Here is a 14,282-nt window from a genome sequence, read left to right as displayed (position 1 = left end):
TAAGATATGAAGATAAACCTGTCATGTTTGAGGAGAGGAAACGCATGCCTTGCTGCTTCCTCTCAGCAGCGGATTATTCTTTCTGCAGAGCTTCTCCTTCAGCCTCTTCCTCTGACTTGGCTGACCCAGCAGTGCCCCTAGAGGCCACCCCTGGAGATGCAGCACCATGCTGGCTCCCGTCAGGGGTTACAACAGTAAGTGAGTGAGGATTGGAGGCAGGGCTGGCGCTGGTGACAGATTCAGGGGTTTGGATGACGCTGAGATCGCCGTCAGGGACTGCAGTGGCTTCCGGGCTACCACAGATCACTCCTTTGGTCACGGCAGGAGGGGAGGCGGCATTCAACAGAGGCTTATTGGAGGCGTAAGTCACAGCAGCATCTGTGTCGCTGTCCAATGGGAGGCCAGAGCTGTTGAACTCAACCCCAGAATCACTCATCTCTAGAAAGTTGTCAGAGGAGAGAGTGTGGTAGCGGCCTGGTTTGGACACTTCAAGTCCCTGCATGGAAAAAAGGGAGTACAGAAGGAAAAGGGGTGAGGAAAAAGTGCAAAAAGGAAGGAATTAAAAATAATTTAGTGGTAATGATTGGTAATGACTTTAGAAGAAAAAGGAGGGAATGATGGCGTGAAGGAAGTGGAGAAAAAAATGAGGTCAGGGAACGAACAATGTGAATAATTCATGTTCATGTTCCTGAGGCCATATTTATAGAATAACCATCTACTCCTTTGCAGCCAGCGCAGCCTAACATCTCTGTTTCAAACAGAATGAACATTAAAGGAACAAAGACACTAATGACTCCCATAATTAAACCAAAGTAAATGCGAAGAAAGTCTGCAATGTGATGGAAGGGCTTCTCAAAGCAAGAAGGAAGCTGAGAGGATTAGTTTTAGGTGACAACCAAAGAAACACTTTTACACCATTTCTTTATTTTGGAGGGGCTAAAAATGTGCATCTAACAATCCACTTCTGACTGGTCAGTTTTTACGGCAAAACTAAGGAGGATTTTTCTTTTGGTTTGGATTTAATCTGAAGGTGGGAAGATAAACCAGTTTGCAAAGGGATGTCACTGTTAATTTGTCATGCCTTTACATTAAGTGAAATGTTTTTGCTCATTTCCCTTTACAAGAGAGCCAAAAAAGAATAAATAAATGAGAAAAAACAATGAGGAGGGATGCTCTGAAAAGACACATAAGCTGACAAATAAGAACATTTCTTTCTGTTGAGTCAGTTTCAGATACATTGGGTCACATGTTCAAACTAAATAAGAAGCAACTCCTCATGATGGAGGATAAAAAAATAAGATTAAAACTGCATTGTAAGTATTTCTTTATTCAAATCATGATGGATCAGGACCAGATAAAGACCCACCATTTGAAAAAGGTCTGCTATAACACAGCATCTGAAATGGGCGAGAAAAAGTCTCCTTGGTCTGCCCCATCTGATGCAATCCACTTGCAGACAAATAGATTTTCCTTCATTTTCCTTCATTTTCCTCATTCAAGCTGCCATCTGGCTCAAAATTGTACGGCTGGAAAGTTTTAATGTTACTATCCATTTTTGTTGCTCCGGTAATGTTACCTTGAGGTTATGAGGGGCTGTAAGGTAGCGTAAACAGTGTAAACAGAGGGAAGATGGGATATAAGTGGAGGCTAATGGTCCCGCCCTCATCTCAGAGGAAAATTTGTGTTGAACTCCTGTCACTCTGCAGAAAACATGTCTTGAAAAACAACACAGTTTTTTTGAGTTTGGCTAAAAACGGCATTATCATCATTTGAAAGACCACTGGGAACACTTTCACAATTGATAAAAATAGAGTTGGAGCGAGACTTTAACATTGACAACTACTTTATGCTAAATTGTAGGCTTATATATTATAATCTACACCATACAATAAATAATTAAATTAAAAAATAAAAATAAACGGTTTTAAAGTATTAAAATTTGATTTTACATGATATAAAATAAAGACAAGTCAACAAAAGGGAACAGTAATTGAGTCCTGTAACCAGTTCAGCTCATTGAACCTTGACCACTTCACTTTTATACTCTTTTTTTTAACTTTTATAAAAGGTCCTCGCTATAATTTTTAATCTGCTCCTCTGCTGACTGTTGCAGGCAGACATGATTGCTTTTTAATTACACGTGGCACTTCGAGACATTTCATTGCAGGACTTGTGCTGAGCAATCTTAAGGGTGATTAATGCTTCATCTGAAGTTATAACTTGAGGGCAAACCTCCCTGACGGCATGCAAGGATTTCCTAATCCAATATTGTACAAAACCTCTGTTGTAGATTGTTCATACATATTTGCTCTTACGACTTTTGGTATTAAAACTCGTCTGGAAACTGTGTTGGTGATTTAGAAACCTGGAGGCTTTGCTTCACCAAATAAGTCTCTGGATGACAGCTCCACAAAGGAAAACACAATCTTTTCATCAGTTTGTTGGACTCTATCTGGTTGGAAAATCCTCATATAACTTTGAGTTCCTGGATTTTTATTCAGTAAAATTTTGAGGGGTTAAAAAAAAGCATTTTTTTATCGCTTAACAAAACCAGGACAGAATTCTTTCTCTCTATTTGTTCAGCTTTGTCAACCCTAGCGTCTCTTTTAATAATCTAAATGTAAGATAACATCTCAATAACTTCTTTATTTAAAGAAAACTATTACAGAAGCTTTTTCATTGATTTCAACTCATTGCTTTTTTGTTAATTAGATCAAGTAAATTCCCATATAGACTTAAAATGTACAGATATTTGTAATGTGGTCACTCTAACATCATCCAAATTGAGTTTTTTCCTCAATCCTCCAATTAGAATGAATCATTAAGTTGTAATAAAGTCCAAAAATACTTTTAAATACTTAATTACAAAAAACAGAAAAAAAAGCCCGTATGAGTTCAATGTAATCTGCTGGGACAGTAAATAGTATCCTGTGTCCGCTTGATGTTGTTCTTGTTGCCAGTCATGAAGTCCAAATAATATTTACATAATAGCCATAAATATTACATTGGGAGTGTGAGCAAATTTAATATTTCTGCTTTAAAATCTTAACACAACACAGTTTTTCTATGAAATAATTCTAGTAAATCACCTCATAAATTTTGCATTTTGAATATTAAAATGTTTCTTTTCCTTGGCCTTTTTCCTGGTATTTAGTTGGAGACTTACTTCTTTTTATTCTTGCTTTGTGTATATCTGAAGGTGAATACTTTACATTTTGTAACAGTTTAAACTCAAAGACTGAGCAGATTTGGTGGATATGATGCTTCTGACTCATTTCTTCTTTAATTTTAGCTGAACTCCAGTTACATAACAGCAAAACGTCCCCTTAGAGGCTATTTATAGTTAAAGAATGTGTGTGTGTGTGTTTATATGAGAAGCCTGTATCTTTTATTTTCTGTTCTGACAAAAACAACAGTTTAGCCTTCTTACTGTTGACACAAAAAGAAAAGAAAGACTGAAAAAAATGAAATTAGTTTTTGATATATTACTTTATCGGGCACTGCTAAAATATTTAGAGGCTGCTGGATGACCCAATCAGAACCACAAGAGCTGCTTATTTACCTCAAATTACCCACCCAAAAAATATTTCAGGGTTTATTGCAGTTCTGATTCTTGCATTTTCCAAGTCTAACAAATCATATAAGTTTAAGATTCTGATTTTATCTAAATTGGTCAAAACCAAAATATTTCAAAAATTACTCTTGGGACAAAGAATGGCATTAACTATGCTACCATCACATTTTAGTAGACAAAATGTGAAAATGAAGTGATTAAACACATTAAAAACTGCTAAAATACTTTAAACTTAAAAAAACAGAAACCCATATTTGTTTAAACATTTCGTTTTATTTCTTACTTTCTGATCTAAACGCATTTTGTTTTCTTCTTAGACATGTGCATTAAAAAGTGTTTTTCTGTCAAATATTGTATTTATAAGCGTGTCAGTTCCTCATTTCAGAGGGCAGCTTTGAGGGGTCACAGGGATTACAAATGTTTTTACAGCCACTTTAAGGGAACTCTTTCTGAATGTCCTCTTGGCTGAATCACTTACCTTGATGGTGACTTCTGTGCACTCCGACGGTTTGTCACACACCGACTGTGTCAGAGACTCCTCGGTGAACCTGCTGTATGCCTCAGCGACCACCTGCAAACACACACATGCAGAAGACATGAACGCTTGCCCACGGCAGACTGACATCAAAGCTTTGCCTCTATAGTCCACAGAGGAGCTGCCAGAGAGGACGCTCACACAGGCCACACTGGGAGCTCCTACATCCAGATTTCAAAGAGAAGACTTCTCAGACAGTGTTTGCTTTTTGGGTTGAGTGGAGGTTGAGAGGAGACAGATGCTGCCTGGCAACAATTCTGCAGAAATGTCCAGGTTTTCCAGGACCACAGAAAGGGAAAGCAAACAAAAACTGATAAACTGACCCAACTTTGTACAGTAACTAAATTGTGTGGAGGCTTTTCTTTTTTTACTGAATGTTTATATTTAGTTGATCATATTTAAAGTGGAACCTGGATACTTCAAAATTCTTTAAGAGCACATTTCATTAAAATTACTGTCTTTATTGTGATTCGTGCTGCAACCATAGTCAAAATACATGGAAAGGTAAATAAGTTGGGAGATCTGATGTGCAGGAGAAAGAGGAGGAGAAAAATTAGTCCCATTTTAAACCAAGCACTGATGCTGTGCTGATCCTCGATGTGGAAACCAAAGAAGCTTCATTATAAAGATTAATTTTGTGGTGATACAGTATGTTTCTGGGATGTGACACTGTGAGACAAAATAATAAATAATACAATCTGTGTAAGCAAAAATAAAGTTTTTATAAGTCTTAAAAATTCATCTGTCTGAATTTGTAAGTCAAAACAGACCATTTTAATAAAAATGTGGGAACTTGTCCGCAAATATAAGATTAATTATAAGTTCTTTGTTTAGCCATTCACCTGAAAAAAACTGGACCAAAAAGATCTAACAGGAAAGAGCTTATGGGAAAAACAGCTAAGAAACATTTAGCTAAATCCTTTTTTGATTTCAAAATAATAGTGCTGGCTTAGGTGCAAAATTGAACTTTCAGGTTGACTGACAAAAATATTTCAGCACAATAAAAATACTCCAAATAATACATGAGAATACATATCAATTGAAGGTAACCTTCGACTACATTGTTGTGAACTGAACAGTGCCTGTTTTATACAGTAATACAGCTACATCTATGTCATGTCAGGCTCTTAAAGACCCACTCCAATAAAATGGTGTTTTGTTGTTTTAACACATTCTTATAGCATTTTCGTCTTTATGGAGGACATACACTAAAGAAAGTTAAGATTAAAACTGTCTTTCTGAGTATTTTTGAGGTGAATCACAATCAGATGAAAAAATGCCGTTTGAAAAAGCGTATACTTGTTAGGTAAAAAACTGCAATAAGCAGGCCACAAGCTCCCTGCTCCGCTCCATTCTGATGCCGACAAATGGATCCATGTTTTTCTTCATTTTCCTCATCTGAGCTGGCATCTGGCTCAAAACTATGTTGCTCACCATTTTTGTTGCACCGGTAATGTTAGGCAGGAAAGAATGTAAACATTAGGGTAGTTGGAAATACTCCACGCCAACAGTCCCGCTCACAGCTCAGAGGTGAATTTCTTATGAACTCGTGCCGCTCTGTAGAAACTATATTCTAGCAAACGACACCAATTTTAAAAAATTTGGTTAAAAACAGGAAAATTGTAACTAAAAGAGCACTGGGAACACTTTTATAAAAGATCAAAAGATGATCTCATAAATCAGAGTGGGACTTTAAAGATGGGCGCAGAAAGAAACAAACTTCTATAAAAGTCTATAAAATTCAATTAATTGCTCTAATTACATTGCACATTGTGTTCATTCTACCTGTAACTTCTTCAGAAATTCAGTTTATCCATAAATACAAGACTTTTAAAAAGCTCTGGTTATGTTACACGGTTGTTTTGACACTGAGCTGGAAGCAAGGTGAAAGTTAATGACTGAAATGTGTCTTCCATCTGTCTCCTGGGGAAGATCTGGACAGGCTGTTGACAGGATCTGGGTGTCCTCAAATATATGAAAAAATCAATACTCTGTACAAGTCAGTGCCAACAAGGGCAGCTGCTGTCTCCTCAACCACCACCGTCAATGCAAAACTGTCATTAGGCTCACACACAATGCAAGAACCACACTACATCATGTAAAAACACGACAACCTGTTAGAACGTCCACAAATACAATGAATATCCGCTCTAGACGCACAGGGAAACACAAAACACACACTCAAACAGAAAAACACACAAAGACAAAAAGACAACCTACTGCTTTAACACTTCCCTTTTGTTGTGGTTAAAAAGGTCATAGTTCTCACAAAAAATACATTTATTATGTGTTTTGACAACCAGATTCAAATGTTTCATCTGCACTATCTCTGTTTTGCATCAAGTATTAATAACTGCAAATACTTTCCTTTGAGTCTACCAGAAAAGAGAGGAGCATTAGTTAATTTATGACTTATTTAATCAAAAAGGAAAGATCTAACAAGGCTCAGCGCCATACCTAAAAAATCAGATTTCATAAATGAATGTCCTGTTAAAAGATGGACGCACTAAAGCAAAAGCAGCATGTGCACATGAGTAAACAAGCCCAAAGACAGAAATGATTAATGTGATCAACTTCAGTCATGTAAAGCTCAAATTAAATGAAAGACATGTCATCAAATGAATTTGATTTTTTTGTTTCATATGCATGCTGTGCTTCTTTAAGTCCATAAAATATTTAAAATATGGGGGGGTTTAAGTTTGTGCCAAACATTAAAGTTTATAAACATTCTCAAAGCATTTTAAAACCTATAATATTTAAATAATGGCAGTTCTTCCATCAGTTGAAAGCACAATAACCTATTAGGTAAAAATGGAAAAATCGGGGTATTATTATCAAATTTTTAACAATGTTTCCTCGTTGTTTATATTTTGGAGTAAATGTTAAAGCATGTATCACACAGGGACATTTCTTCTTCTTTGTTGTCAGACTTTACAGCTAAATAAGCACATCAGACTTCACACAGCCAAATACAAACAGCGAAAAAGACACTGACACGACACTCTGACTTTCTGATTCTTCGAGAACAAAGAAAAGCAGCTGCAAAGCAACAAAAGCACTAAACAGACACATCTACACTCAGTAGCTGAACTATCCAACAAAGTATCATAACGGGACCATAAGACATATGTTCATGTGGGAAATAAGTTGTGTTTGCTCTGCTGGAGAATCTTTAAAGTCACTTATCACTGCTCCACAGTTTGAAACTGCAGACATTTTTTCAGCTGCTGAGAGACAAAATCTGCAAAGAAACGCACATTTTACCCTCACACACATCACATGTTCTTTAAAACATATGACCTAGATGAAGATTAATCATCAACACTAAGGACGTCTTTAAAAATGGTCTTAGGTCATTCTAGATCACTGAAGCTCCCTTTCAAAAATAATGTAAACCTACCAAATATTTCTTGAAACAAGGCATTTAATGTCTGTTGGTTTCTTAAATATCCCAAATGTTTTGAGTTGAATGAATTGGTATCAGAGCTACTTCACACCTAAATCACACCTTAGGCAACGATTGTCATTTTTGTTTGCTTTGTTGGTCGGCTAAAAAAGTGCAGATTGATTTAAAAGCAGCTTTAAAATATTATAATTGAAAATGTTTGCATCCTGCACCATAAACAAAGGCTGACTGTATAGCCACACTGGAGGAAAACAAGTCTTCAGAAAAACATCTCACCCAGATCATTTTGAGAGGGACCTGCTTGCTTTTTGTGCATAAACCTGAACCAGAACTATTTCTACCATCCTGTCAGATTTGCTCTCTGCTCTCCCCAGTCTTTTCTGACCACAATAAGTCATGACATGATATCATCAATCAAAGCTCAGTTGCTGTCAGTCTGTAGAAGAGAAATGAATGCAGACTTCCTTTAAAAAAAACTGAAGTGGTTGCTATGAAGAGTCTAACTTAATCTAGTTAGGAGGCGTTCAATACTGTTGTTACCTTAAAAGTTTTTATAAAGATTTTTGTTTCCTTCCTGGTTAGCTATTCGTGCTCTAAATCCCACACCCCATCCTACATGAATAAAGGATAAAGTCTGCATTCAGGCCAGCTCCATCAATCCTGATAAGTCTGTAAGGATTACAGAGACAGTTCATTTCAAGTCGTAGTGCCAGATCTCCTTTTTGTAATTTATTGACTTGTTGTCAAATTAGGTCTTCGATCAGCTTCTGCTGCCTCCTTCTCACTGATGGCAGCAGTTTCCCCTTTGTGTGTGTGTGTCAGTGTGTGTTTGTCTGTGTGTGTTTGTGTGTGTGCGTCTGTGGATTTAACAAGTGCTTAGTATCTGTTCTGGCTTCATGTTACTCAAACACACCACACACACAAACTGAGCACACAATTTTCTGAAACCGTCATCAATATTCTTGCTACACAAATAGTAAGTTCATCAAGAAACTGATTTGCAACAAAAGCAGGTCGATTCTTTAAACATGGAAACAAGGGAAGGAGAGAAGAAACAGAGAGGCCAGAACGCAGTTCTCTCACCAAGAAGAGGCTCCGTCTGAGGCTCCTTAAAGTCAGAAGAGATGGAACATGCACATGCAACAGCGTTAGCAGGGCCAAACATTAGACACATCCAGCTGTGTGCACAAAGGCATCCTCAGCTCAGACAAAAACATAAAACATCATTTGAAAGTTGTGGGGAAAAAACAGACAGTAGTTGCGCAGTGATGGATGTTCAATTTGTCTAAAATATTAGTGGTGGGTTGAAATGACAAAATGATAAAGAAATCAATTTAAAAAAAACATTTAATGGAATTCCTTTCAGCTAAATGTTTTATCTTCTGACAATTAAAACCTCACATGTCAACAATCAGCTGTAAACTCTAGCTAGACAAGTTTAAAATAAGTTATGCCAAACATTTTGCAGAATTTTACAAATTTTGGAAAAATATGCATCTCTACTGCTGTTAAATTAAGCATTTCTGAAAGTGGGGTAATATAGGTTCAATGTTTATTTCTTTTTTCTTCAGTGGGAAAGCTATTTGTTTAGGTTTCCAACCAATAACTAATCATATCAGAATAAAATGGCATCAGACTGTTTAGTCTCATAAAAAATACTGGAGATAGTTGGTAGATTAATCTCTGTACTGTTTTTTAGCACAAATATTTGTCTGTTTTGTGTAAATTTAGGCAGCCTTAAGTCCATAACTGCAATAAACTTGCAATTGTTAACAATCTGCTTGTATTTGCACCTAAGCTTGTTTCAACAAGACCATTTAAGAAAGAAGAAAATAATTCTACTGTTGCTTCATGTATTGTTTTCCAAGTAGAAACATTATCTTTTTTCTTACAATCTGTATCCAAATTAGACAACTCTTTTTACAGAACATTGTTTATAATCACATTCAAAGATGTAAGTAAATACAATTTTAAGATAAAAAAAATGTACTTGTCATTTATTAACTTTGTTCAGAAACCTGGATCTAAGGATGTAAGTTTTAAATGGAGTGCTGCAGTTGCTTCTGCTTTATTAAAACTTTCTTCTCTGGAAACTGTGCTTTATTTCCAAGGGCACCTCTGCAGGGAGAAAACAGACCTTTCTCAGCAGGAGCAGAATCATTTTGGATCCGTTAACACACTCCATCTGCCTAACTCGGACTTCAAAACGAGCTTTGAGTATTTACCCAGCAAATATCCGTGCTTCCTTTCCCCAAGTCCCCTCAATCTTACTGCACTAAACAAGATTCAAATGGAGAAAAATGGAAGTGTGGCAGCTTGTTACCTGTCTGAAAGCTTCGCCGTCTCCCTTCCCCGCCTGCTGAGCGATGAGCATCAGCTTCCTGTTCTTCTCGTTCCTCTTGTGAATTGTGTAGAGGCAGGACAGCAGGCACATCAGCAACATGAAGGCGACGAGGCTCAGCAGGCCGAGGATGGCCACAGTCAGGGGGGGCAACTTATATGCTGCCAGAGACAAAGACAGGAAAGACAAAAATAATGAGCATTTTGTGACTGCAGTAGTGAAAACTCAGCTGGTAGATGTCATCTCCTCTCCCCTAATTTGTGTTTGAGCAGAACATCCAGCAGACTGCTTCTCTTAATAACAAGAAAGCTGAAAAATCTGAAAAAACCTCAGTTTGGATGATATTCTCTGTAAATGTTTTCTTTATTGTAAGTTTTTCATGCATATGTAATAAAAGGGTAAAACGGGCAAATGCTGACATTTTTTATTTATTTGGGAGAAATATAACATGTACGTTTTTATACTTTAACAAGACCACAAGTTCAAATTACTTTCACAAAGATAATGTTCATTCAGTCCAGGACATTAGCTGTCAGAGATGTGAACGTCGTCAGGATGACATGCAGAACCTTACCCCAAATCTTTAAAAAAAGTACCAAAATGTATATGAACAAAATGAAGATCCTTCTGGCAGGCTAAGCCAGACAATATCTGTTTTTTTTAACAAGCGTCAAAGGTGTTTTCGAACTTTACCAAGAATAAGAAAGCAGACGCAAAAAAACAGGGTTGGGATTACAAACAAAAAGGCTAAAGTAAGATAAACAGAAACAGAAACTATAGCTGGCAGGAGAAAAAAAGTCAGATATTGCTCAGCTAAGAACAGAAAACTATGGTTAAAAGCCTTTCAGACTCACAGGGCTCACTTGTAAGTGTTAAAGTGATTAAGTGTATCTAGCCTTCAGTCCATCTTCATGGATAACAGAACATCTAGAAAATGTCTATTATTTTAGGAGAAACAGGAACACATCAAATCCTGTTTTCTTTCTGTAAGAAAATACGAGACAACTACACCCAAATAGATTCCAGAATAAAAAGAAATTGTGCCTTTTTCCCAAAACGGACATGTTCCTCTGCAATCTCCTGCCTCATAGCCCAGCAGCGTAAGGATCTGCTGAGCTGCAGCTTCAAATCTGCTGCAGAAAAGGTTCATTACATCATTAAAGAAAAAGCTTTACTAAAATCTAAAATAACTTTACCTTGTTCACTGTAACATTTATTTATTTTTTTCAAGAATCCATCCATTAGCAACCCTTTGATTATGGAGGGAAGCGATCTGAGCAAACCGGTCTCCCTGACCTCCCTTTCCACCAGGAGAACATAGGGGCATGTCCGGGTTAGCAGAGATATAATATCTGGACGTCCTGCTCTGACTGTAACACTGCACCAGAAAGGGGTTCAGAAAGGAATTTCAGCCCAACAACCTTATCTGACACTTCATGTGGAGGAGCAGCAGCTCCCCTTCAAACATTTGAGAGAATAGAATAAACACATTTCTTTTTATCCTTACATTCCACAGTTATGTAGATGTGAGCCACGGGAAAACCAGCCAGGTCTGTGACCTTAAAGATCCCTGTGTCGGCTGTGTTGACCTTCTTTAGGATGATCTCCGAGCCCTCCACCGTGAGTCTGCCGTCCAGCTGAGGATCCAGAGGTTCCTCCAGAACCCCATGACTGATGACAACTCGGTCCTGACTGTCTGACTTGGGTTTGTAAACAACGTTAACATTGGAATAATGCTGGTACAGTTTTATCTTCAGGTTTTCCCCTTCGGTGGGCCGCAGGAACGTCTGGTGATCTGGGAAGACCAGAAGGAGGCATAAAAGATGATGGAAATTTTTCCTTTGAATTTGGAATCAAGATTCGTCCCAATATTGCAAAAGCTGTGACTAAAAACAGGAGCAGATCAACCAAAACCTGAGGCTAAACTTTGTACATGAGAGGCTGGTGCATGCCCTGCAGCTGTGAGGTGGCAGCAGGTTCACATGCTCACCTTTGACGTTAAGACAGTTCTTCATCATGGTTTGGCCCTTGTGGTCCATCACGGTGAAGCTTCCCTCGTCTGTCATCCTGACTGAGCGTAAAACCACCTGCTTTTCTGTCACTCTGAGGCGGCTTGCATAATCCTCCCCCAGCACCGAGGTTTTGTTGTACAGCAGGACAGGCAGAGGCTCGGACACATGCAGCACATGAGTCTGGTTGACTTTAATCAGGGAGGGTCTTAGGACAGTTTCAAAACAGTTTTATTTTAATAAACGTTTGTCTTGATCCATCAACTAACTCCACGTTTGATGCAGGTAACTTTTGCTGACTCTACCTGAACTCCAGACTGATGGGGCCTTCAAGTCCTTTGAGATGGATGATGTAGTTTTCTCCATACTTCACCATCTGCTCTAGTGAACAGTCTGCTCATCAACACCAGAGAATTAAAGATAAAGATGAGAGGTTAGAGTTGAGAATTTGTTTTCTCCATGGGGCAACTTAACAAAATCTATTCAGTTTACAACTTTTAGCAAAAGGTGACTCATTCTGATGATTATTTGTACATTTACATCCTCTAATCTCTTACTTAGAACATATTATCAGTTAACCAAAAGATGTTTAAAAAAATGAGTAAAAAAGACTTTAAACTCCTTTTTCAGTTGCTGTTTTTCTATTAACAACTTTAGAGAACTCATTTTCAGCCCAAAGTTGGAAGAAGGCAGCAGCACGAGGAGGCTTACCCCTGACTGTGAGGATGAAGTGCCTGTCTGTGCTGGCGTTCCTGCTGCTTCTGATGATGTACTCGCCCTCGTCCTCCTCCTGCACGTCCTTCAGCACCAGGTCGTCAAATTTCAGCTGGACCTTTGATTCATTAACCGGCTTTCCTCCTCGCATTATGAACACCTCCAGTAAGGGCTTGGTTCTGGGTTTGAACACCACCTCTGAGTCATTCTGGGATAAAATGTCGATGTGAACGTCCTCGCCGAAGAAGGCTGTCCTGTGCTCTTCTTTGAATGGAAAACAACAACCTGTTAATTAAAAAAAAAACCATTCCTGCACTAAGCTCCACACCAACAGGATATGTTACCTTTTGAAGATGAGAGCACAACTGTGAAATACAAAAAAAGAGAAAAAAAAATAATTATTTTGCTTCAAGAGCTGCCAAACTAAGAAGAAAAACTATTGAAATGTAAATGTTTCCTCTAATAATGGCAAAAAAAACAGCCAGATTAGAGTGCAGCATCTTTTGAACAAAACTTAAACAATTCTTGCAATGTAATTACATTAAAACAAATTTGGTTCTGCAGAGAGCCTGTTTAAATTTTCATTTCTGTGAGTCTTCTCCCAGGTGGCTGATCATGTTTGTGCTTACCCGTGCAGAACAGGGCGCTAAACACCGCAGCTCCGATTACTTTCATTTTGAATCAGGGGACTCTGCAAATTACAACAAAAACACAAAAAACAGACATTTGTTGCAGCTTTGAGACCTGAAAAAAAGATTTCAAATTAATTCAATTTGTGTCAAATCATCCTGTTTGACAAGACATATTTGTTATCTCATGCAACACGGAGGTGAGAACTGCTTAATTGGTTTCTGGTGTTTAAATTTAAAGCGGCCTCGGTGTGTAAAAATCTGTCAACTTCAATCTGTCCTGAAACTGAGAAGCCAATAAGCACCACCCCCCACCCCCACTCTACACCACCCTGCCTCATTAAACAGGGTTTCACAAATTAGCATTTCAGCGTCCCGCTGTGAGGTGGAAAACAATGGAATCTCATTTGCATTGGGTTTCTAGCCTCAGAATTAAAACAAAGAAACTTAATTTTGCTCAAAGTGTTTAGAGACCGAATTCTTAATAAGTTTCATTGTAAACATTCATTTATAAAATACAATAAACAAGGAGCAGCTTTTGAAAACTTATGATTATTTAACAGCTTGTAGATCCACCCCCAAGTTTTTATGACACTTGTTAGTCGCCAGATTTTCTTCAACTTTTGAAGTTCTATCATCAGCAATAAGCCCAAATGACCCCAAAATGTGACTTCATGTGACTTTACACCAGTTCTAATTATGATGTTGCAGATGTCTGATGTTTTCTTTAGATTTCACCAAACTATTGTGCTTTTATTTTAGCTTTTGAGGTAAACAAGGTTTCTAAACAGAAAGCTGTATCCAGAATTGTTAAGCACATACAACAGTTCACAAGCGGAGATTTGTAAAAGCTGAATTTCAGCTTTAAAGACACACCGGGCATGCGACACGCACTCAAGAAAGTGTGCGGGTTTAAGAACGTGCATTTAGCCACTGGTGTTCAAACTGGACATGCAGGGAGGGGCTTCTTTTTCTTTTGCTACTGTTTACTTGCAAAAGTCTGCGACCTACAGTTGGAAAAAGGCTTGATGCAAAATGTCAAAATGGTGCGAATCTGGTGAATCTTGCTCCAGG

At 37.9% G+C, this 14,282-nt stretch overlaps 1 protein-coding gene across 1 annotated transcript in view; it reads right to left on the bottom strand.

Annotated features, from left to right (window-relative positions):
• Positions 1-466: 466 nt before the first annotated feature.
• The window catches only part of LOC101155864, a 19,890-nt gene continuing 6,074 nt past the window's right edge, over positions 467-14,282 (bottom strand). The window contains exons 2-11 of the mRNA XM_023959942.1: positions 13,209-13,270; positions 12,924-12,944; positions 12,577-12,843; positions 12,171-12,258; positions 11,847-12,073; positions 11,364-11,651; positions 9,839-10,017; positions 8,599-8,623; positions 4,053-4,145; positions 467-496 (exon numbers count right to left, since the gene is read on the bottom strand). Coding sequence (XP_023815710.1) covers positions 4,135-4,145; positions 8,599-8,623; positions 9,839-10,017; positions 11,364-11,651; positions 11,847-12,073; positions 12,171-12,258; positions 12,577-12,843; positions 12,924-12,944; positions 13,209-13,254 — 1,152 coding nt within the window. The 5' untranslated portion in view covers positions 13,255-13,270 and the 3' untranslated portion in view covers positions 467-496; positions 4,053-4,134. The remainder of the gene's footprint in view (positions 497-4,052; positions 4,146-8,598; positions 8,624-9,838; positions 10,018-11,363; positions 11,652-11,846; positions 12,074-12,170; positions 12,259-12,576; positions 12,844-12,923; positions 12,945-13,208; positions 13,271-14,282) is intronic.

This window comes from Oryzias latipes, chromosome 11 (assembly GCF_002234675.1).
Source record: "Oryzias latipes chromosome 11, ASM223467v1".
In the NCBI taxonomy this organism is placed as follows: domain Eukaryota; kingdom Metazoa; phylum Chordata; class Actinopteri; order Beloniformes; family Adrianichthyidae; genus Oryzias; species Oryzias latipes.
The sequence above is the reverse complement of the archived record's forward strand: the minus strand, read 5'-3'. Positions and strand labels throughout refer to the sequence as shown.